General features: G+C 41.7%; 3 protein-coding genes across 3 annotated transcripts in view; all 3 read right to left on the bottom strand.

Annotated features, from left to right (window-relative positions):
• Positions 1 to 983: 983 nt before the first annotated feature.
• mfsd2al2 (major facilitator superfamily domain containing 2a-like 2) lies at positions 984 to 10,289 on the bottom strand (the record flags this gene model as incomplete). Its single annotated transcript, XM_079515094.1, has 13 exons — positions 984 to 1,158; positions 1,375 to 1,518; positions 2,577 to 2,689; positions 3,153 to 3,236; positions 3,404 to 3,487; positions 4,780 to 4,901; positions 5,271 to 5,361; positions 6,908 to 7,083; positions 7,476 to 7,554; positions 8,465 to 8,597; positions 8,990 to 9,114; positions 9,676 to 9,795; positions 10,203 to 10,289. 13 exons carry the CDS (start codon positions 10,287 to 10,289, stop codon positions 984 to 986), a joined length of 1,533 nt encoding a protein of 510 aa, XP_079371220.1.
• Positions 10,290 to 10,889: 600 nt separating this feature from the next.
• On the bottom strand, positions 10,890 to 14,952 carry fam110a (family with sequence similarity 110 member A). The gene is made up of 2 exons (XM_079489203.1): positions 14,785 to 14,952; positions 10,890 to 12,939 (listed from the first exon to the last, which is right to left on the bottom strand). The coding sequence occupies exon 2, from the start codon at positions 12,714 to 12,716 to the stop codon at positions 11,427 to 11,429; it is 1,290 nt and encodes a 429-aa protein (XP_079345329.1). The 5' UTR covers positions 12,717 to 12,939; positions 14,785 to 14,952; the 3' UTR covers positions 10,890 to 11,426.
• Positions 14,953 to 15,367: 415 nt separating this feature from the next.
• Positions 15,368 to 23,484, bottom strand: part of prickle3 (prickle homolog 3) — a 31,510-nt gene continuing 23,393 nt past the window's right edge. Inside the window, exons 6-11 of the mRNA XM_079488776.1 lie at positions 21,985 to 22,188; positions 21,447 to 21,633; positions 20,690 to 21,019; positions 19,726 to 20,157; positions 18,801 to 19,214; positions 15,368 to 18,342 (exon numbers count right to left, since the gene is read on the bottom strand). Of these exons, the coding sequence (XP_079344902.1) occupies positions 17,834 to 18,342; positions 18,801 to 19,214; positions 19,726 to 20,157; positions 20,690 to 21,019; positions 21,447 to 21,633; positions 21,985 to 22,188 (2,076 nt within the window). The 3' untranslated portion in view covers positions 15,368 to 17,833. The remainder of the gene's footprint in view (positions 18,343 to 18,800; positions 19,215 to 19,725; positions 20,158 to 20,689; positions 21,020 to 21,446; positions 21,634 to 21,984; positions 22,189 to 23,484) is intronic.

The raw sequence follows: 23,484 nt of genomic DNA, 5'->3' as shown, positions 1-23,484 counted from the left end.
GTGTGCATGTGTGTGTGTGTGTGTGTGTGTGTGTGTGTGTGTGTGTGTGCATGTGTGTGTGTGTGTGTGTGTGTGTGTGTGTGTGTGTGTGTGTGTGTGTGTGTGTGTTCCCAAGTGTGATTTACTTTTTATTTAATTCTTGCTATGAGAACAATGTTTGATCTTCATCAGGTCCTGTCTACTCCCCAAGAGTCCCCAACAATCTCCCTAGTTAAACCCATGTGACTTTGGATTTAACCTTTGACCTATCAGATGAAGAAGACCCAGAGATATACTCAAAAGAGGTTTTACTGTCTTTAGGTTTTGATGGCTGCTCCTGATATGAATGGACCCTCTGTTTGTGACATTGAGGATGTGAATTTGACCGAGAAACACACATAGACGCGCTGTGTTTTACAGAAGAGCATTTTGACAGGTTATTCAAATTAGCGGAATATTTCTGATTGCTGTTGCTGTGACGATATGGCAAAGATTTTGATCTGTGCAAGATGCCAGTCTTCATGGCTGGATGTGACTTTAGATTTTGTTTCATATTTGACTTCCCACTGGACTGTGGTTGCAGCTGTACCCTCTCTTCTGGTAAAGATGCAACTTCTGGTCTTGATGAAGGAAAAAAAACATTTTTGTTATGGTTATTATTAACACATCAAGAACACATTGTTAGATGATTATTATAGGTTTTGTTAAAGTATCATTTTAACCACTTGAATCGTAGCGTCCCTATTCTGGAACAATCTACGATCGACAAGCTTGCAATTCCCGATCCATTGTGAGTTTGGAGATTGTCTATATTTATAATAGACTTTAGACTAGAGGGAAAAGACAGCAGACCTACAGTAGTATAGAACACTGGGGGACCCAGGTCAACTACGTACCGTAGTATAGGGTTGAAGTGGTTAAGAGTGTGTACAGAATATTAAGTAACTAAGATGACAGACACATGTTCATACTTAAATCTAAATCTAAACTCAAGCAAAACAAACTCACTGCATTGTGGTCAGTTGTGTCTGGACCTGTTGTATTTCATTGATCGGGTAGAAATGGAAGAAGACCAATCCAACCAACAGCAGCACAATGGCCACCGGTGAGAACAGTATAATCAAAGCCATCACAACACTATCGCCTGGGTCACATGATCCAGCTGTGTAGCCCGCAAAACTGCAGGGCAGGAGAACATAAGACTCATTAATATACACACTGAAAGTAGGCAGACACATGATGTAAGCCTAAACTATACTCTGTCGATAGGAAATGACGGTGTTGCTTGCAAACACAATCATTCTTATCGGCTAGTTTAATTTACTCTATGGATACCCTGAGTGCCTGGAATAAAGTTTGAATTGAATTGAGTTGACACCGTTAAGTTTGACTCACTGCAATGTCATGGTTGATATTCCAACAGACAGGCCCCCTCCAAGCTTACTGCAGAAGGCATAACAGGAGAAAAATAGTGGCTCCAGGTCCTGGCAGGAGGGATTTGTCTTGGCAAAGTCATCTACAACATCTGGCAGCATGGACCTAAATGTAGATACGCTTGCAAATCAGATTTCAACCAGCATACAACAGCACAATTATTCTCAAACTTCAATTTCAAGGACCTCCAGTTCTACATGTATAGCATTAGGCCACAGACCTCCATTTGATATGATTTTTTTCTCTGGGTCTCCAATATGAAAAATCTTGAGTCTCAATCATTTAGCTGGGCACTCCCAGGAACCCTCTCAAGGACCAGTACAGAAGCATAACACACTGTGTATGTTAAATGGTGCATTTATATAGTGCCTTTACAATGTTCATTACATTCACCCTTTCACACATATTCACACGGTGGAGGCAACCTTGCCAAGGCACCAACCTGCTCATCAGGAGCACTCAGTGGTTCCGTGTCTTGCTCAAGGTCACTTCGACAGAGAGAACCATCCGATTCCCTAGTGGCTGTGGCTGCTCTGCTGTACCTCCTGAGGCACTGCCACCCCATGCTTAGAATGCTTAGAATGACTGACCACCTGACAAAATAGATCTGTCATTCCTCAGACAGCCTTCCAGGCAGCATTGAGTCCATGTGAAACATACATGGGCAGAATTGTTCTTTGATTCTAATTCGGGCAGACAGGGGCCTAGAACGCAGACATGGAAAGTAACTAAGTACATATACTCAAGTATTGAGCTCAAGTACAATTTTGAGGTACTTTTACTTTACTTGAATATTTTCATTTTCATTTTGATACTTTATACTTTTACTCCACTGCTCAGGCAAATACTGTCTACTCCATAATTGCTACTGCTTTAGTCAGTAACTTTGCAGATTCATGCCCCACTTTGCAGGTCACTATACTGCTAACTATTTTCGAAAACGGTCAACAAATTTTGACTTTTGCTTTTTCACCGTAAGTATATTTTGATCCCAATAGTACTTTTACTCAAGTAAAATCTTAAACAGGCCTTTTACTTGTAACAGAATATTTACACTGTGGCATTGCAACTTTTACTTAAGTAAAACAACCAAAACAGTACTTGTTCCACCACTGCTAGAAAGCAGGGCATCTCTGCACCGTGTCCTGTGATTGCTGACTCACCAGGGAAGTAAAAACAGGGTGGCCAGGCTGCATCCCATCAGCACACACATCATCATGAAGACTGGCAGGTTAGTGGGCATGCAGGCAATAACTATCACTGCCGGAATGAAGATCTACAGGACACATAAACACACATGCTGGGTAATACTATATTGATATTGGCAGACTGATATCGATAATATGGTGACATGTCATAAATGTTTTTTTCCTGGTGTTAAGCAATTGATTCGCTAGATTTCATACTTGTGTGTCAACACACTTTTCAAAAATATTGAAAATAGCCGATCTATATAAGCTCACAACACATCACAGTGTGTGAGCTCACATGTTGTGAGCTTGTAGATCTGCTATTTTTGCTATCGTGGAACTTTTTTTTTAAAGTTAGAAAAGAAAATGTATCGTCATACATACATATTATCATCACAATATTGATAGAGGTATTTTGCCCAAAATATTGTGATATTTGAATTTGCATATTTTCCAACAGGCAATGTGGAGAAAAGGGAATTAAAAATAAAATAGAATAACAATTTGCTGAATTATTGTACAGGCAGTAGATCCTCCATGCTAGCTTACTGATAGCCCAATGATAACTGTGGTCTTCTTGCCGATCCGTATGAGAACTGCTTGCCATAGTGGAAGTGCTATGCAAGCGGCAACCTATAAAAACAAGGATTGACATTGTTTTATTTAAAAAATAATAATAATTACATGAAATCCTCAATGAGTTTGTAAAGCTTTGTAATGGATAGTCCATGAAAGCAGATTATAAATAAGACATGGAAGGTAATTCTTCAGTGTGACATGATGGGCACACATCATCTCACCAGAAGAACCAATAGAAGGTGTTGGAACTGGGACCCCAGGCCAGCTGCATGAGTGCAGAACAGTGCAAAGTTACCCAAGGACATCTGAGATAAGGCAGAAATAAGAGACAATTATTAATGTTCCTGTCACAGGGTAGCGAAGCAGCAGGTTCAGAGACAGAGGCACATTACAGATTAAAGTGCTTTACAGGGAGTTCAAACAACAAACATCAACAAGTCCAGCGTACAGGCTGACATGAAACATAGACATTAGGGCGGGGTGATATGACTTCAAAAGCAATATCACACAAACGTTTGCCTCGAATATAACAACCTTAGTGAAAATAGCCATTGCACCAAAGTAGAATGCAGGGCTTCAGTGGTTACTCAGACTAATTCATTTAGTCCATTACAAAAACATCGATTTGTTTATATAATAATATATAAACTATTAGATTAGCCTGTATGAGCTAGATTAAGTTGGTTATTGGTTTTAAATGTCAGCTTCTATTTACTTTTGGTTAGCTCCAATAGACACAATGATGAGATGAAAGACTGGGAAATTAGATGATGATCTGACACATTAAAATAACCGACATTCATGAATACACAGGGGAATGGATTACTCACAGGAGGAAGCACAGCTGGAGGAGACATGAACCAGAATTAACATGGAAACAAGAGGATTGGATAACAAGGCGGGGGGGGGGGGGGGGGGGTGACAGGCAGGACACAGGACAAGACTGATTATGAGACACGGTGAGTACGTACACGCACGCACGCACGCACGCACGCACGCACGCACGCACGCACACGCACACGCACACACACACACACACGCACACACACACACACACACACACACACACACACACACACACACACACACACACACACACACACACACACTGTTCCCAGTACCCTGTTCCAAACTATATATATCAAACCCACATAGTGCGAATAAAGTCTAAACTAAGCAAGGCCATTAGGCAGTGTGCTTCTGAGTGACAGTGAGGGAACGTAGGACATCTAGTGGACTATAGAGGAGATCGAGGCACAAACACTAAAAAACATAAATCAAAAAGAATCCAGACAGATCCAAAGTAAAAGTGTGAAAATATGTACATACAGGTACAATAACACAGAGTAAATACTTTTGCATCTTTTGTGTGATTTATTGTTATTAAGCAACTTTTGAGAGAAATAAGAGTGAATGTGACAGTACAGCTTAATTTATGCTCTGTCATATGACGTTGCATTGCAAAAATATCTGACATGTACAAGCTCAATGTGTTGCGGATGTGATGCTTTGTGAGCTTGTAGGTCAACTATCTTATTCTTGGCATGCCACACGGCCATATGACAAAATATAAATCTTGCTTAGAATGTACGTTTACCTGGAATGCAACAGCGCTGAAGACAAAACCAAGGACCAGTCGTTGATAAGGAACGTGGAACAGCAGCATCTTAACGGAGGTGAGATAAGACAACTGCACTTTCTCATGTGAACAGATGGGGGCTGAAGATAAAAAACAAAACAAATTCAATTAAATCCAATAAACATACTGAATCATCTCTGTTTGGGTGGAAATGTCCAAAACTAATGATCAAGTTTACGGGAAAAAACACCCCTCCAAAAGTTAGAATATGGAGATAAGAGGTTTCTGTCTGACAGCAACGAAATGGCCTGACTTACTTATTATCATTCATGTGGTCTTTTGTCACTGTTAGTGTAGTGTAGTAGACAGACTGTTGACTAACAGCAAATTCAAAGGAAAAGAGGGCGCTGTTTTTCCTTTATTTTCCGATGGGTTCTCAGATTGCTGTTAGTGTGAATGAGAGCATCAAACAGCAAACAACTATGAAGGAATGATTACATTGGACTCACCCTGCTGCTCCTTGACCCCGAGGAAGACGAGCAGACTGCAGAGGAAGAACAATGCGCCCATGACCAGAGCAGAAGTCAGGAAGGCCTTTTTCTGCACAGTAAAATGTTGAGTGTGAATTTAACTCTGAGAATGTACTGTCAGTGCACACACACACACACACACACACACACACACACACACACACACACACACACACACACACACACACACACACACACACACACACACACACACACACACACACACACACACACACACACACACACACACACACACACACACACACCTTCCTGAAATAACAACTGCCCTTACTACCTTTCAATGTCTATTAAATGTTTGTCCCTGCCATTTAAATTGGCTCTTTTTTACATGCAGTGTAATGCATTACACACATAATTTGGAGCAATAATACAATTACCACAATGCTGTTACATGTCATGTCAACCGTGTTTAATACCATTGCCTGAGAAGCTGTAAACGTGCAGTGCATTCAGCTACTCGTGCATCTGTGCGCGCCAAAGACATGCATACGCACAGGTTGAACAATGCCTTTGTTGAGGTAAGAAAAGTAAATTATAGGGTAACTAGATATCCCTGTGACTATGCTAAAGGCCGTGCTAAAGCAATGCTGTTCGGCTGCTAGAGAAAGGGGAGAGTACTGTTCATCTTAGGCAGAGTTTACAGCCAAGGTTACACAGTAAAATCCTCAGTTTTAATTAACCAATTTGTAACTCAAGAGTATAAAAAGGTAACCAAAGGTAAGCCTTAAGTTATGGGTCCATTTGGTTACGTAATGTGTGTCAATGAGCAAGCACAGGCAGTAGTCACAGGTATTGTGTTTTCACATTGTCACTAATGTAACCAAATGGACAATACCACCGGGATCTTCAATCTTCAAAGAACTTTATTTTTCCTTTCGGAAACTTCTTTTGTGCAGTGGTAAAGACAACAAGAAATCACAGTACACACATACAGTTACTATATAAAATACCATAAAAACTACTTTTTAAGAGAGACTACTTAAAAGCATAATATATAAAAAATCGGTTCTATAAGTACTAATAATTAAAAATCTAAATATATACTGTATGCAACCTATGCGTTTTAGTGAGTTTTGATGCTCTGTATCGCCGGCCTGAGGGCATTAGTTCGTAGTGGTTATGGAGGGTGTGTGTTGTCCTCAACTATTTGAGAGGCCTTCTTTATTGTCAGTTTTTTATGGATGCTGCTGAGTGACTCCTGGTCCCTCCCAATTATCTTGCCGCTGATCCTAACCACCCTATCGAGAGGGTTCCGGTTGATGGCACGCATCACACCAAACCATGATGAAGGGATGAGGGTCCATTTGGTAATGTGCAAGCATAGACAGTAGTCAATGGTGTTGTCTATTACTTGCACATTGGCACACCTAAATCTAACTCTATCTGCAGTTAAAATGTATTTGCTGCAGCTGTGTTGCTTACAATACATCACCTGCCTTGTCATTGCCCTTCTTTAGTTATTAACTGTAGGCTACAGGAAAACAAACTACAAAGAGGTTTCATGAATTTGGATTTTACTTCCAATAATCTAATCTGCTGTGACCAGGTTCCTGGCTGTATTTGAAGTACTAAATGGCATATATTAATATCAATACCGTGGTCTGTAGTGAATCGGTGTGTGCTGCCGGTGAAGGCGCTGTAGTTTGGAATATTCCCTGACTCTGGACCAGTTGCTGTTGACACACCCCCTCTCTTTCTGTGTTGTACACAGCAACAACCTGACCCTGGATCAGTGAGCCCACCAGCATCGCTATCATTTCCACACCCATCCCTGTCAAAAAGAGGCAGGGAGAAGTGTCATGATTGGGGTGCAACAGTTAATTAAACTAATCCACTTAATTGATTATAAAGAATAATCAATAATCGATCATTTAAGGAAATAATACATTATTAATTAGTTCCAAAATAGAGAAAATAGCCGATCTACAAGCTCACAATGCACCGTGCAACAAAGTGTAAAATAAGTTGCAATAATTTTGTTAAATATATAAAAAAAACACTCCTCCATTATTCTAGTAGTCAAAAAAGTAATCGATATAATAATAATCGTTACACGATAGTTGCAGCGCAGCCCTACTCTCTGATGAAACGTTTATAGGCTATGTATGCAGGCTTCATTGACAGACAGAGACAGACAGACAGAGGAGGTCTTACTGTACTTACTGTACGCTGTGGCGGAATCTCTGTCTCTCTGGTCTCCACCCAGGAACATGTTTAGAGAGAGGTAGGGCACGTTGTAACACTGTTAATGGATGGAGAGACACACACTGTTCTTTTAAAGACAGGGTGATCTTTTTGGGGTTAAAACAAAACATCCATTATTGAAAGGTGAAAGTAATCATTGTTATATAGAGTTCATTATATAGTTTGTTCAGTAACATGGGTCTCCCTCTCTCTCCAGATCTTTAATAAACAGGGTTGCCAATTTCAGCCACTCATATATCAAGTTAAATTGTATCTGTTAACTTCTTTATATCAGTACTTCCATTTCACTTGTTTATCCTGTATAATAGTTATTATTTATATTATATTATTAATTGCCCAGCTCCAATAGACATGCACTGAGACGAAACACTGTAAAATGTAACAATAATCTGACAGACATTAAAACACGTTAGACACACATTAAAATAACCAACAATCAGAAGTAAATACACAGGGGAATGGATTATTGGATGGATGGATAATTGAATTAATACGTGTATCAATTAACACAGAGGATGTTACTGCGTAGGAGTTGTTGTAACAGTTAATGGATGGAGAGGTAAAACTCAGGGTACCACAGTCAGTCGCCATGGTGACAGTGCCAGGGAACAACTTGCAAGTGAGATTGGCACGGGAATGTTGTTCAAAAAAAGAATGTGTCACCATGGTGACATGAAGAGCAACATGGTACATTATAAAAAAAGATTGAGAGGTACATTTAAATGTGATTGTCACCCATATATGAATGCATAATAATGTTCTCTCTCTAAAGGTGCTTAAAACACAGTTTAAAGGAAACTGTGTTTGGATATTACTGGCCTGAAGAAGATAACATATACTGTACTGTATATATATTTTTTTCTTCTTTAAAGAGGAAGATGGAAGTAAAGACATAAAGCAATAAGAAAGGAAGGAAAGAAGTAAGGATGTAATTAAGCAGACCGTACACTCATGATGGTCTCGAACAGACAGGCTGTAGTGAGGAACCATGGGACGGAGACAGCCTGCGACATGCTGCCCTGAGGCACGAACCACATCACGATGTAGGACAGAACCGCAAACGGCGTGGACAGAATCACCCTGCATCACACATTACTGTCCACATTACTGTCCACAACAGCATGCCTTTTATCCAGGCTCAGACGCAAACTTGAGTTACATGTACATTATTATTTATATTTTTGGTTAGTCTTTTGTGACTTCTTGACGATGAGGTTGTACTTTTTTCTCTGAATACTATTGTACACTACTTACGTATGACACTTATGTATGACATAAGTGTCAAACTAATGTGTAATACCATAGTCCTGTCTAAGTATAAGTCATGTCCACTTGTAACGTGACTGAACTGTTTATTATTATTTTTGTTTTGTCTTTCAAAAACTACTATTGAACAAAAGTGCTCTTTTTGAATATAATGCTGGTGCCTTTAAACTTGCACTCAAAATTAAATGTAAGGTTGCTCCACTCACCATGGCATGAATTTACCAATGTGTGTCCATCTACTTCTGCTCGCCAGGTATCCAACCAGTGAGTCAGTCACAGCGTCCCAGAACCGACTCACAAACAGAATCATAGACACATAGAAGGCTTCCATCTGGAAAAAAATACATCGTTGTTTACATGTATCTTCTTTTTCCTCTGCCACTCTTTCAGCTGATGCTAAAATCAAACACCAGTGTTTTTCTTGTTGCGATTATGAATTGTTATTGCCAACATTATTGTGAACATGCTTGGTCTAAGTAATTTATAGTATTTTAATGATTATGTTAATTTGACCATGTCCTTGTCTGTGACCTTGAAAACCAAATGTAAGCATGCTGCATGCCCATTCCGTTCAAATAATTTGTTTGTGTTCTAAATCATTATATTTTACATGATGGTTGCTGTCCTGGGATGTGTGTCTTTGTACCTACAAAGAACTGGTAACAGTGATGGCTAAATGGCCTCATCACTAAAATATGTCAGGCCATGAACACATTCTCTTCATCTTCCATTAATTTAAAGGATAAAACATTCTTACTGTGATATGCATCTTTATATATAGGATTAATTTAAAAGAATAAAGTGAAAGTCTATTCATTCATGGATTTAAATCTATTAGTAATGTAGCACTTTCACTCCTGTTGTTAAACTGTATGTCAGCTTTAATTCTTACCTGAACAACATCCAGTAAGAAAATCTGAAGTGAGACATTCATAGCAACTGTTGTTAGCTGATATGGAACTCCACCCAACCCATAGAACAGTTTAGTGGCCAAAGGGATGCCTGCTGTCCCCTGTATGACCACAAGAGGTTTTAATGGATCACACTTTAACCAGTTTTAAGAGACCACAATGTATTGTACATAGTTAGTGCATGATTGTATATTTTGAATTGTGTGTGTATTGTGTACGTCTATTTTAATGCATTTACTTTTACAAAAATGTCAATCAATCTGCCATGGTAAGACGGTGTTGCTTGTCAAACAAGCTCGGTTATTATTTTTTGGTAAGCAACACATAATAGGCTACAAGACAGTGAGGAGAGCAATATCAGATACACATGGTTGTGAAAGACGCTTCAATAAAACTGTCAATAAGGCAGCTAGCTGCATCCGACAACGGTAGATCAGTTTCTGTCAAAACACAGATTTGATTTATATGGAATGGAAACACTATAAGATAAAGATATATGATATCTTACCTTCTGACACCGAGTTGTTTTGCATTTGTTCTGTAAATTAATCTTTAAAGTTTGCAGGTTATCTCCAAAGGTCTTGAAACAACTCATCTTTATGAATGAACAACAGCTACTGGTAGAAAAGTGATCGACTTGAAGCTTTTTAGGCAACAAGAGGCCTTTATACACATAAACCAACCCTAATCCCCATGACAATTAAATCTGGTCAAACAGCATTTTTCAGAACACCTCCTACCTGCCTATAGGGTTCCATAGTATGAAAAATAATTAAGTGACATTTTATATAACAAAACATATACCTCATAATATTTAATTGTTGAATCTGTTTATTGTATACTTCAATATAAATTGTATCTAGACAGTACATATGACTACATTTGAACTATTCCACTTTGTTAGTCAGGGTAAGAGACTATATAGCTGTTAATAAATAACTCACACAGTGTCACAGACTGATGAACACAAATTATAAATACTTTGGAATGTTAAGTTGTTCTACAGTTGCAGATATGGAAGTTACTGTTTAAACCAGATAGTATACTATATGCACTGTCCTGACCTCTAGTGGATGGAAACTGACATTTCCATGAATAAGCTGTAAACTCAGTTTTTATCAGATGCTGAACCCATGGACGTACAGGCAAGTCTCCAAATAAATCCACATTCACAACAGAAGATGACAATGATTAATATGATTCTTGTGCCATTAAATCTTTAATGTCACTCATTTAAAGGCATCAAGTGATTTCTCTGACCATGACATTCTAACAGCAGCGGAGTCAACGAAAACCTTTTGACTACATAACATGGAAGAAAATGAATTGCAAATATTTTAAGTCTTCCTCAGAATGACATCAATCAAGTATAAACATTTTTCTTTTTTTTTTTTTACATGTCCCCCCTACTATTTCAGAGGATGTCCCCCCTACTATTTCAGAGGACCAAATGGCAATAAATAACCCTGGATGACCATGTGTGTGGTTGGTTAACCATACAACTCAATTGTACAGTGTGAACATAATTCTTAAACATAATTCAAACTGCATCGCAGGACGGTGTTGCTTGCTGACAAGAACTAAAACAATCCAACGATGAAACTTTAGATCAGTTCTTGTCGGCATGCGAAGTTTTAACCAAAGCAAAGTTTTAACCCCTGCAACACCCTGTGTGCCAAACAAATCAGTCAGTATCATTAGTGTTTCGACAGGTAGCTCGTCATCATTTAGACTACATGTTGGTGACCTTTGTGTCCTTGGCCTGTCGGACTGCATACAGCCATTTGATGACTCTTGCGTTTCTCTCGATGACAGATATGCCGTAGGGAAGACGCTCTCTGACGTCACCGTCATCCTCTCCGCCATCGTCACCACCCTCCGCCCCATCGGAGCCGCCGCACTCTGACCCCGGGGCGCTGGCGCTCCGGAAACGTGCCAGAGACACAATGTCGGAACTGGCCTTGGTCAAGTCCTGCAGCTCAGATGGGTCCAGACCGCACAGGCTGAAGAAGCGCTCTAGCTCCGTCCCGGCCCGGGAGTACCGCTCGCTCATGTCTGATTTGGACCGGGTGAGAGAGGGACGCTTCCTGGAGCTAGAGGAGGACAAACGGGTGATGGCTGGGGAGGCGGGGGGTAGGACCGGCAGAGGAAGGGGGGGTGGGGCCAGGGCAGGGGCGGAGGCGTCGACCGGGGTGGAGGCAGGGTGGTCCAGTTTGGGCGGAGCAGAAACAGGTTTCAAGGGAGAAGGACCAGGCAACTTTCTGGGGTAGAAGAGATGTTGGTTTGAAGTAGCCGGGCGGAGTTGAGACTGTGACAGCAACGGCATGGGCTGAAGTGGCTGTCGGATGTACCGCGGAGGTCTGCAAGGAGGCGTCCGCACTGGTCGCACCTGAGGCATAACGTCCACTCTGCGCACGGTCACCGCAGCCGGAGATGCCACAGGAACAGGACTCTCTGCCTTGGCCGGACCAGAGGCTTTCAACCTCACCTTAGCTGGAGTGGACCAGCCTGGACCGGGAGGAGGACCTGACCTCTCCTCTCCTTGCCCAGCATCATCAAGATCAGAGCTGGTGAAACTTCTAGTAGTGGTGGAGGTGGTGCAGTTAGAGGTTACCGTGTCCTCTGAGGTTACTGTAGAAGTGGAGAGCTGAGCGTCGTTCACACCATTGATCAGGTTACTGAGGTGCTCCAGGTTAAAAGGGATGTTCCCTTGCTGCGTGTTCTGCTGGGTCGGTGTCTTTCTGGTGGGTCGCATAGCAGCGGTAGCCGTGGCTGGTGGCTTGCGCATCACCGGAGGTCTGATTGGCTGCTGCTTGGAGAGCGCAACTGGACTCTTGACATATTTCGCCTTGTCTGCCGCCAGCCTTTCCACTGCACTTTGCTTTGGTCTCTCCGCTGCCGCCGGGCTCTGCCGGTAGAAATCGGGCCCTACCGGACCCTTTGGACGCAGGCGTGGGGGTGTAGCAAGGGCAGCGGTCCTCAGCGGTCGCCCCAGTAGAGGCTGGACGCTCTCCACAGGCATCTCTGGTGGTGATGGGAACTAGCACGGTGGATTTGGACTTGTTAACTTTGTTTTTAAAGCTTTGTCTTCAGCCAGTACTCTGGAATGACAGTCCTTACTTTGTGCTGCAGATGTGAAATAGCGTCACTTCATAGTTCCCTCATAAACAGCTGTGTGTCATTCTTGAGGAGATATTAGCGTCCCGGCGCTCACATGAACCCAAGTGCTCTGACATTTGCACTTCCTGTGAGAAAAAAAAAGAGGAGAGAAGCTGCTTTAAACAAACGGTAACACGTACGACAACAACACTGACAATGTAGACATTAAAACATCAATCTGGCGAGGGTGCAGAGGAAAAACATAAACAAAGTAGGGAAAAAGAGCAGTCAGCAGAAACGTTTACCTCCTCAGACAAAAGTGAGCGTCTCTTCATCAGACAATTCAGAAAGGAAACTCAACATTAACAACAACTGAGACTCAAACAAAATCAACCGTCATAAACCCTCCCCTTTCACTCTGGAAACGCAGCCCAATCACCAGCCTTTAATGATATACATCCTATTCCTAATGTGTTCATTGGTTGCCATGCAGGAGTGTCACGCCCAACCATCAATCTTTCTCTAGACAAACACACAATAAAAGTGAGACTTCATTTTCAGTCACCCATGGGGCCTTTGTATGTGTCTCGCAGCAGATGTCGACAATCTTTTGTTTGGAGACGAACTCAGACACACACACACACACACACACACACACACACAATACCTCCTCATCTTTAAATAAAGCTCCCAGTTGCCTGGTTTGCAGTGGACTTCCTCTAGTAGCCCCTCTGGACCAGTGAAAACCTCTTTGTTTAGCCATGGCTAGTCATTGGCTCACAACAATAACATTGACATGTGCTTACACATCATTGTTGTCTTGCAAACTGTCATCGTCATACATGTTTCTTGTGACACCTTAAAGCTTCAAGGACAACGTTGAGCCTCAGAGGAGGGCTGTTGACAGTTCAGAAAGAAACCCACCTACCAGTGCAATCATCGATGGGAAATCAATGCAAATAGAAAGTGCAGGCTCTCTATTCCTGGAAGGTCAGCTATAATAGAAACCATTGTTTGTTCTAATTAGAATAATTTTAATCTTGTCTGAACTGTCTACAGCCGTCCTCTGAGACACAGAGCGAGTAGACAAAAATGGTATCATATATTAATAATGAGCATTAAGGACGGAAGGAAGTATATGAAGATAGGTTGAAAATGGGTGATGTTGTCCTTTAAACAGAACCAGTTCCTGTACGCTCCAAATACAGGCAATAGAAGGATTCTGAGTTCTGATGTCAATGTTCATGATGTAACAATAATATTCACCTAGTACAAAAAAACATTAAATGAGGATGAATCAGTTCTATATTAAACCCAGAAGGAAACTGCAGACAGAGAGAGTGTCAGTTGAAAAGATACCGCTTGGATAATCTGTACATTCTCAACATATTTGTCATTCCAGTTTTAGTCAGCCAGGCCAAACTCATGCTGAGCACACCGCCGCCTGTCTGGAGAATCTTACCTGCAGGACACACCACGTTTATTATCAACTACAAATAATTACTTCCAGCTGAGCTCTGTGCTCACTAACCTCTGTTTGTCAGCCAGCAAAAACTGATAAGTCAGAACACAGGCTAAAGTATTAAGCACATTGTATGGTGCACTGTAAAGATAGGAGTAGGACCAATGAATGTATAACCACCAACAACCACAAAGGAATGCAAAACAGTTGGCTGGTCCAGCAAAAAAAATTGCTCTAATTTAGTGATTCTGAGTCAAGTCGTTGCACGTTCTGCTTTGGAGAAGAATAAGTAAACATAATAGTTTAGTACAGGAGGATAAAAGCAATAGCGACAGAGAGAATAACACCAACCAGTCAAACAACTGAAACTTCTGAAAGTACTACCCTACCCGCATGCACACCTTAAAGGCGTGGATGATCGTGTCCTGACAAGCACAGTTCTGTGTTTGTCGTTTGTTTGAAGATGTTTGGACTTATTTGACCAGTTAAGATACAATTCATGCTCACTATTCTACCACACAAAACTCACCTTGACTCTCTCTGTGTTGAACTTGGGCCTCTGCTTCCTTCCAACCCAGCGAGCCGTAGAGCTGTAGAATTCTGCTGCTGAGTGTGAACGCGTGTGGAAACTAATGTTGTTCTGGGCAAACCTGTTTGACAAGTCCAAGTGCTCCTCCTCCACTCTCTCCCACAAGGAAGTAGGCAGCCAGACTTCTTTGGTCATGTGACCCAGTGTCATTTTTTTCCTCCTGTAATATGTTGTTTTTAAAGTACAGCGCATGCTGGTGTGTAGTGCACAGTTGGTTAGGTTTAACTCTGACTGGACAAATGTAACATTATGTAACCAAAGTGGTTCCAAACAATGATACATTTCAGAGTTAATAAAAAAATATGAATAGTGGATTTTTACTAAACATGATATAGATAATGCCAGATAATACAGATCACAGCCAAATTCGCACATTTAAACATTGCCAGCATTGTATTGCTGTTCATGGCCCTACTATGATGAAATGTTTGTATATTGTGGAAGTAATCCAAGAAAACAAAAAGTTGTTAAATGCAAATAAATTTAATGTTCCCATAAAATCAACTTACAGAAACCAAAATCCACTTTGATAATGTCTTTATACCCAACATAAGGAATTGTAACTAACACCCAAGAATATAAAAATATCAACTGAGCTAAAGAAATATGAAATATGAGAAATATGATTTCACTGTACTTTAGAATAATAATAACCTCAGGTGACTCACACAGTATAAAACTACCATGTTTTGTTGTACTGTAATCATCATGTTTGGCTCTCTATTTATTTACTATCATAGAAAAGCATCACTTAAATGCTGAATTGCACAATAATAAAAACTTGCTAAAGATAGAAAAAACATAAACTGATAAAGTTGGAGGAATGTGGGGGGTGTGCATTTCTTGGGAGAATTGCATTAATGAAAACAAAAACTGCTCTCAGCCACCGTGGCGCTGTACTGGTTCTCAATGTCGGCTCTGGGGGTCACTAGCAAATTGACCTGTATGGTTCTGTAACTGAGAGTATACAAAAGGCTCCATTTGGATTCATTTGCACACTCAGTTGTAGTATAGATTGGATGAGTATCACTGCTGTACTGTTCATTAGGAATGCTGTAGTGTGCATTAATGCTGTATGATAGCCTACATTGTGAATGCAGTTCTTATCATGATTGCTTGCATATGTTTCAGTTTACAGGAAGCCACAGGTTAGTTTTAACCTGCCACGGGTTAGTTATAACCTGCCACACATCAGTAGCCATGGGTTCGTTTTAACCTGCCACAGGTTGGTTTTAGTTGTAACCGGCCACTCATGTCGGGAGCGATGGTGTTGTCGGACTAATGCCTGTTAGTATGTCTAACAAACGCATGCACCCCCTTGTGGTGCAGTGGTGATTCTAGGTTCGATTCCCACAAGGGAATACATGTCATTAGGCTTTATGTTACAGAGAGCTAACTTATGCTTTGTGAAAAGGGTTGTTTAGGCTTTGCATTATGGGTTGTGAGTTACCGTACAAGGTTCAAATGTGTTTAGGCAGTAGCGTAGATATAATTAAAGCAGCACTCTGTAAATTTCATCTTCTACCCCAGATGTAAACCCAGGTCCCCTCACTGCTGAAACTTTACCACTGAGCTAATAGAGCCCGTCTGCTTGCTCTGGGGAGAAATATAATTTAGACCTTCAGGCAGTACTACTTGTCAGCCAATCGTGTCCAAACCAAACACAGGATATAAATGTCTCAATTGAAGAGCGGGGATACCAAATTGGTAATATTGTATTAACATACTCTACCATACAGCTTGGTCAGAATAACATTGTATTCACATTTTACATAGTACAGTTTAAGTTAAGGTTCTGGGACGGCGTTCACCATGCAGTGTTCTGAAATCAGTTTGGGTTCTACTAATGCCAACGCACATATTTCTTGTTCTAGTATGTCTATCCATAACTCTCCTTTCTGAGCTATCTGCAAAATGTTGGGCTCAACAGTGACATTAAAAAAATTACATACAGAATGTACACAATAAAAGTGTTAAAATATATTTGTGCCATCCACACCAAGCATGATATAGCCATAATATATTGTTTAACTATGTATTCTTCTAAGTGTGGATGGCAGGGACCACACCACAACTGTGATGATGAGTGTGTGGATGCTATACCATAATTATCATTATTAGATAATTGTTGCTTGGTGTGGATGGCCCCACTCCTTAAGGGTCCTTTTGGTTACATTTGTAGTTGTACACATTCAGAGTTAACTTAACCCTGATGATTTTACAGTACTCCATGTGAGACGCAGTCCCCCTTTTGAACCAGGAGTTATAGGCTACATTTAAAAGTTTTTTCATGATGTATAAGTGCAAAAGAAAAGAAAAGAAAACAACAACAACCATCACATCAGCAGTGTAAACACAAAAGTACAAAAAAAAACAAAAAACTAAAAAAACATCTGTACTGAAATCCCTTCTTTTACTGTCTTTTGTTTACTAGTCGTAGTGCTGCTGGGGTTCACAGAGAATTCTATTCAGGTCAAGGAAATTCAAAATAATCTATTGCTTAATTTATACTCAGTTGAATGATGGTGTCGATTGCCTAAACTTCGTCACGTAACATAACATAACATGACATAACATGTTGTTATCTTGTAGAACTGTTCTTTTAAGCAAGTGCCACCATTGTGCGATGAAGTATACATTAGGTTTACGATAACATTCTCAAGATACTGTTGAGCCATTTTAATGATTCTATCTGTGGTTTTTGACAACAGAAAGAACGAATAAAGAAGACAGGAGTGTTTAACCACTTAAACCCTATATACTTAGTTGACCGGAGTCCCCCTGGGCTCTATGGTAGGGCCCCCTTATGCATTTGCTGTACACTAAATATCTTTGCCGAAAATAGCTGATCGATAAGCTATTTTTGCTGAATGTTTGCAGCAGAATAAGGACGCTAGGGTTTAAGTGGTAACAGTCCATTCTCTTCTGAATTCTTCTACAATATCTCTCTGTCAGTGTCCTGTTTGTTCCTCTGCGCTAAGCAGCTGCGTTAAGAAATGGCACAGTTTTTATCTTTGTCCTTGGCCCCGAGGCTGTGGGCCCTCCGCTGTCTCCTGATGCTGCCTCTCAAACCCCAGTCTCTCTCAGCCTCCGTCTCTCCATCTTCTTCTCTCTCTGTCTCCTTGCGGTCCGGCGAGTCCTGGGGGTCCTGTCGTCTCAGCTGCGGGGGCAGTGGGATGGGCTGACCCAGGAAGAAGCCTTCCTCCTCAGAGTCCGACGAGGAGGAGCAGGTGGAGCAGCACTCGTCGTGTTTGTGGCGGGTCGGCTGCAGGGTGAGAGAGTCCCTGTCTCTAACTCTGTCCCTGTCTTTGTCTCTGTCCCCCCTCCAGCCCAGGGTATCCAGTCGGGGGCGTTCAGGGCGGTCAGATCGGTCAGGGCGGTCGGGGCGAGATTGTCGGAAGCGCCTCTCGGTTCCCAGTTGGAGAGGGGAGTCCAACGACGCCATTCGACACTGACTCCATGCTCTCCTCAAGTTACGCTGATGGTAACACGATCCGTCTGTTGTTTTTTTTAACATAAAATTGATTTTAATAGAAGATCAAAGACAAACAGACTTTAACACACAAGAATCACAAGTTTAATGTCCGTCTGTGTAACATCCATTTTAGTAGTCTTTTTGCTCTGTTGTCTGTTGGAACTGTGATGCAGAGAATTCAGTTTGAAACAAAAACACGGGCATAGAATACCGTTCCAAAATGAATGCTGCAGGGTCCTAGCACAGAACATAATTTTCAGATTGGTCAGAATTAACTTTAGAATACATAAATGAATACGTTTCCGGCACACATTTCTGATGCTTGCATCATTTTGGCTTAAGTATCAGGGGCAGTCACTTGTATTGTTATTGTGAAAAATATACCAGTGAAGGATTATATAAATTTAAAATTAATTTAAAATGTTACACAGTATGACTTTAAATATAAATCAGATAACATTCTAAATGAAAAAACGCTTACCCAGTAGATCCATCTGAGGTGGAATGCCTTTCTGAAGATGCAACCTGCGTCCAAAACCTTCCTCCGTCTCATCCTCATCAGCACCATCTTCCTCCCTGTCCTCACGCTCTTCCTCCTCCTCCTCTTCCTCCTCCTCTTCCTCATCCTCCTCAACAGAGTAGCTACAGCTGATTGGCTCTCTGAAACTGACCCTGGCCGTGCCACTGCGGACCAGCGGGGGCGAGGGGCTCTGGGGTTCTGGCAGAGGAGGAGGAGGAGGCTCGGGTGCGGGAGGGGAATCTCTGGGGATCAAGTCACGGATCTTGCAAGGCAGAGGAGGGGGCAGGTTGGGCGGGATGGCAGGGGGGAGGGGAGGGGAGTCGGACGGGACGGGACGGATGACCGGAGACACGGAGATCCTCTGGGGGGGAAACACTGGAGAGACAGAGAGAGAGAGAGAGAGAGAGAGGCAGACAGACAGACAGAGAGAGAAATCAACTTAGTTAACTGAAATAAAGATACATAAAAGGTAACAGTAGTAGAAGGAACATAATATGTAGTTAGCCTCAATGTAAACAAACAAACCACATGAATATGAATTAAGGGTGCAACTATTAAATATTTTCCTAGCTATTATTCTATCTATACATTTTTTGATTAATCAAATCATCATTTATTAATATCAACGAATCCATTATCAACATGTTATTTTATACTTCATCAATAGTGAACAAATACATTGTGAGCTTGTACATCAGCTATGTTTCAAATTTTTGTAATTATTTGAAACGTTTCGCCTATAATGACATACCCAAAATAGGGATAGATTATTAATCAATTATTAAATGAACGATTATCGAGTATTATTTCATAATTGATTAAATTGATTAGTTCCATTAACTGTTGCACCATATTGTGTTGTGTTTCTTGGAAGGATCTGTGGTACCTTGAATGACCTGACTGCTCCTCTCCACCCAGTTCCAACAATCCCGGGCCGTGGAGGTTCCTCTGGAGTTCAGGCTGCTCAGAGGGTCTGCCATGTACTCCAGACTGCTGACCGGAGGTGGGACACCGCTGTCTCCTGGCACCGAGCTGTAGGGTGGCAGGTCACCAGGCCACGATGGCCCCAGGCCGTTCCCACGGTGAATGTGGGGGAGGGGCTCGTACGAGCCTCTGGGGTACGGGTGAACGCTGAGCGAAGGGACGCCGTTTTGTACGCTGAGCGAAGAAGGGAGGCCATTCTCTACGCTGAGCGAAGGCAGGCCATTCTCTACGCTGAGCGAAGGCAGGCCATTCTGTACGCTGAGCGAAGAAGGCAGGCCATTTTGTACGCTGAGCGAAGAGCTGCCATTTTGAACTTTAGTGGAGCAGAGGACGCCTGGGAGATGAAATGCAATGTTGAATTGAAACCATACTGTACATAATGAGCATGTTTTGACATGCATAATTGAGTAGAATGTTTATTCATCTAAATGTCCAAATCCTGCGTTAACACTTGAGCAGTGGCAGATCTACTATGAGCAGTGGTGGACAAAGTACTCAACCTCAGTAACTGAGTACTCAACTACATCAAATTCGTACTTGAGTTAAAGTACTCAAATACTTTCTTAAAGTATTCAAAATGCTGTTTTTAAAGCATTTCAGAAAGGCTCAAGTCTTCAGAATTTGTGAAAATAGCTGATCTAAAACGAATCGTGATGTGTTGAGCTTGCACCTTGTTGTCACTATTTTTTAAATGGGCTTTCGTCATTAATTTATAATACGTTTGGGTCCTAGAGGTCCGTTCCTAGTAATGTATGAGTCAATATTTGTCTTTGAAATGTAATGGAGTGAAAGTAAAAAAAAGAAACGTTAATGTACTGTACTTTTTTAGTCTGTCCACCACTGCACCTGAGAAAGAAAGTATTTACCTCTACTCTCCATAGTCTGAATACAGTCTTTGGCAGATGGGAGGTTGGTGCCCTCCAGTGGCTGCTGTGGTGAACAGCGCTGTGCCTGCTGGGACTTCTCTGCTGTCTCACAGCGTCTGTGTTGAGGCGGTCGGCTCTGGAGGGCGGAGTCACAGGAGTCCGAGTTATCGGGGTCCTCCCCCAGAGAACAGGCCCTGGAGCAGAAGATGAGACCCCCGCGAGGCAGGAAGGGTCTCCCCAGCAGGGGCAGTCGACAACGAGCGCAGCAGAAACATGACTCAGCGGCGTGCCAGTGTTGGCCCTCGTACGTCATCTGACCCTGGTCAATACCTTAACAATAAAAACACATGCGTTCATTCACTGCAAAAGTTAAAAAACGTGTATAATCTGTATATTAATATGATATAACTGGTACATCTGCAGACCCTGATGCCAGGTAGGACACTAGGGACACTGTTTGACAACAAACAGGTATTTGAAGCAGACATATTGGACACTAGATGCTAGATGCAAATATTTATTGTAGTTTGGACATTGTTGCAATTACCTCTCCCCATTGAGAGAGGGAGAAAACATAAAACAAAGTTACAGATTTTAAGTTTCTTAAACCCTAGCCTAGAAACCAGACATGCCAGGCTACTTATATAATTAGTAGCACTGCGTGCTTGTAGAGCTGCTATTCTCCCCTAATGTTGGCCTCTGAATAGGGATTCGGGGCTTCTAAGTGGTTAGTTGATTAGACAATTTGATGTCCTACTTATGTGTTCCCCACAGGTGTCACAGTATTCGGCATAGAGCGACTCGTAGCAGGAGCAGCAGTACGGTCGACTCTCTCTCATGATGTAGCGCTGACCGCCCAACGCTGCCTCGCACTCGAAGCAACAGAAGTGCTTCATGTGCCAGTGTCTGCCCTCTGCCTCCGTGCACTCGTCTGCTAGAATGATCTGCAACCAACACACAAGAGATGTCACTGCACAGTGCACACACGCACGCGCGCACACACACACACACACACACACACACACACACACACACACACACACACACACACACACACACACACACACACACACACACAGGTAGAGACTAGAGGGAAATGACTGTGGCAGTGGCAACAGAACAAAGAACTGATCTGCCACAATTTATTAAAAAAGCTTATACTGTATTATAATCAAAGACGTGCCCGTGTCCCGAGCAAATAAATCAATATTTAACACCATATGACTTTTGCTAAAAATGTCTCTGTGTAACCGGACTTTGATGTAACTCTGTTGGACAGTCTGGGAGCTCCTCACCTCGTCACAGGCCTGGCAGCGAGGCTTCAGTCTCTCGGCGTGGTGACGGCCGCAGTAGATCTGTCCACTCTGGTAGAAGTAGATGAGGTCCACCAGCAGCTCGCTGCATGTGGCACACTGGAAACACTGCGGGTGCCAGCAGCTGCCGTGCCCCGCCCGACTGGCAAACACCGCAATGTCCCCACCGCATATCTGCCTGCCACACTGGAAAACATATATGACATGTCACACCCTCTTACTAAAGCTGGAAGATATAATGACCCGGTTTTGCTCAGTAGTTTCACTCATAATGCTCCATAATAAAAAGAAAAATCTACAGTAGTTCCCCGACTCCCTGTGTTCCTTGGGGCCCCTGAGCGATACCTGCACCTACTTGTATCATATCTGGCTTCTATCTCGTAAAAAGGAATTCCTCTTCTTGCTGGGTTTTTATCTAGTATTCTCTGTAGTATTTTCCATTGCATCAACTTGGCTCCACTGTACTCGCCAACGAAAGATTTAGAGAAATAAAATAAAACCCTTTTTGCGTGAAAATGGGACATTTCACAATGGTACTTCTACTTTTAAGTATATGTTGATGCCAAATTGCCATTAACTGTTAAAGTTTAAACTAACCATCGTAAATATGAATCAATATTGAACGACTGCATGGTCTATTTTTCACCTGAGAAATAGAGATCGTTTCCTAGAGTATTAGCTTTAACTTTAGCATTGTTTAGCACTTTCTTACGCAGAGTTTTGGACAACCAGCTACATTGAGTGGTTCTCTGCAGTGGAAAAGGAAGTAAAGCGAGTAGAGTACAGTGGAGTTGATTCTGTCTATACCACACAGTCGAGTGTAAAAATGGTTTAGACATGATTCTTCTAGGTACACGTTAATATCTGCTACAGTATGATGTATTCATTCTGTAGTTTTGACTTCTCACTGCTGGCTACTTGTGTACACGACGTGGGTCCATTTGAAAACACATGGGCGTCCCTATTCTGGGAGTGAACATTTGGTGAAAATAGCTGACAACATGACACAGGATGAGAGAGTCAGCTATGAGAATCATTTCATGTGGATGTGTTTTTGTCAGGGGTCAAGGTAGTACGTGTATCCAGACTACTCAAACTTATTACGACGTTTTGCATATTACTGTATATTATTGTTTGACTTTAAATGTCTCAATGAATTGAATACACAGGACCTTAATGGAAAGCCCTGGGCTTATTTGGGATATCCTTTTAGCATTCTTTTGTATAAATCTGTGCCACGTGCCTTTTTTGGTCAAGAATCTATACAAAATCTATTGCACAATCTCCGAATGCTATAGAGAGTGGAACTACACCTCCCAAAAGTCATCTGTTTGCCATTTCTATTCACGAAAATATGTAATAAAAAACATTTTAAAAGATATATTAAATTATTTATATTCTGCTATGCAGCAAGCTATATATGCTTCGGACAATTACATTTACAGTTAGAAAAATGTGCGGGGGATTCCCGTATAGTTTTCA

The sequence above is a fragment of the Electrona antarctica genome, assembly GCF_951216825.1.
Source record: "Electrona antarctica genome assembly, chromosome: 2".
In the NCBI taxonomy this organism is placed as follows: domain Eukaryota; kingdom Metazoa; phylum Chordata; class Actinopteri; order Myctophiformes; family Myctophidae; genus Electrona; species Electrona antarctica.
The sequence above is the reverse complement of the archived record's forward strand: the minus strand, read 5'-3'. Positions and strand labels throughout refer to the sequence as shown.

Bases quoted from the DNA above. Each gene is read 5' to 3' on its own strand.
- fam110a (XM_079489203.1), bottom strand. From the start codon at position 12,716: ATGCCTGTGGAGAGCGTCCAGCCTCTACTGGGGCGACCGCTGAGGACC.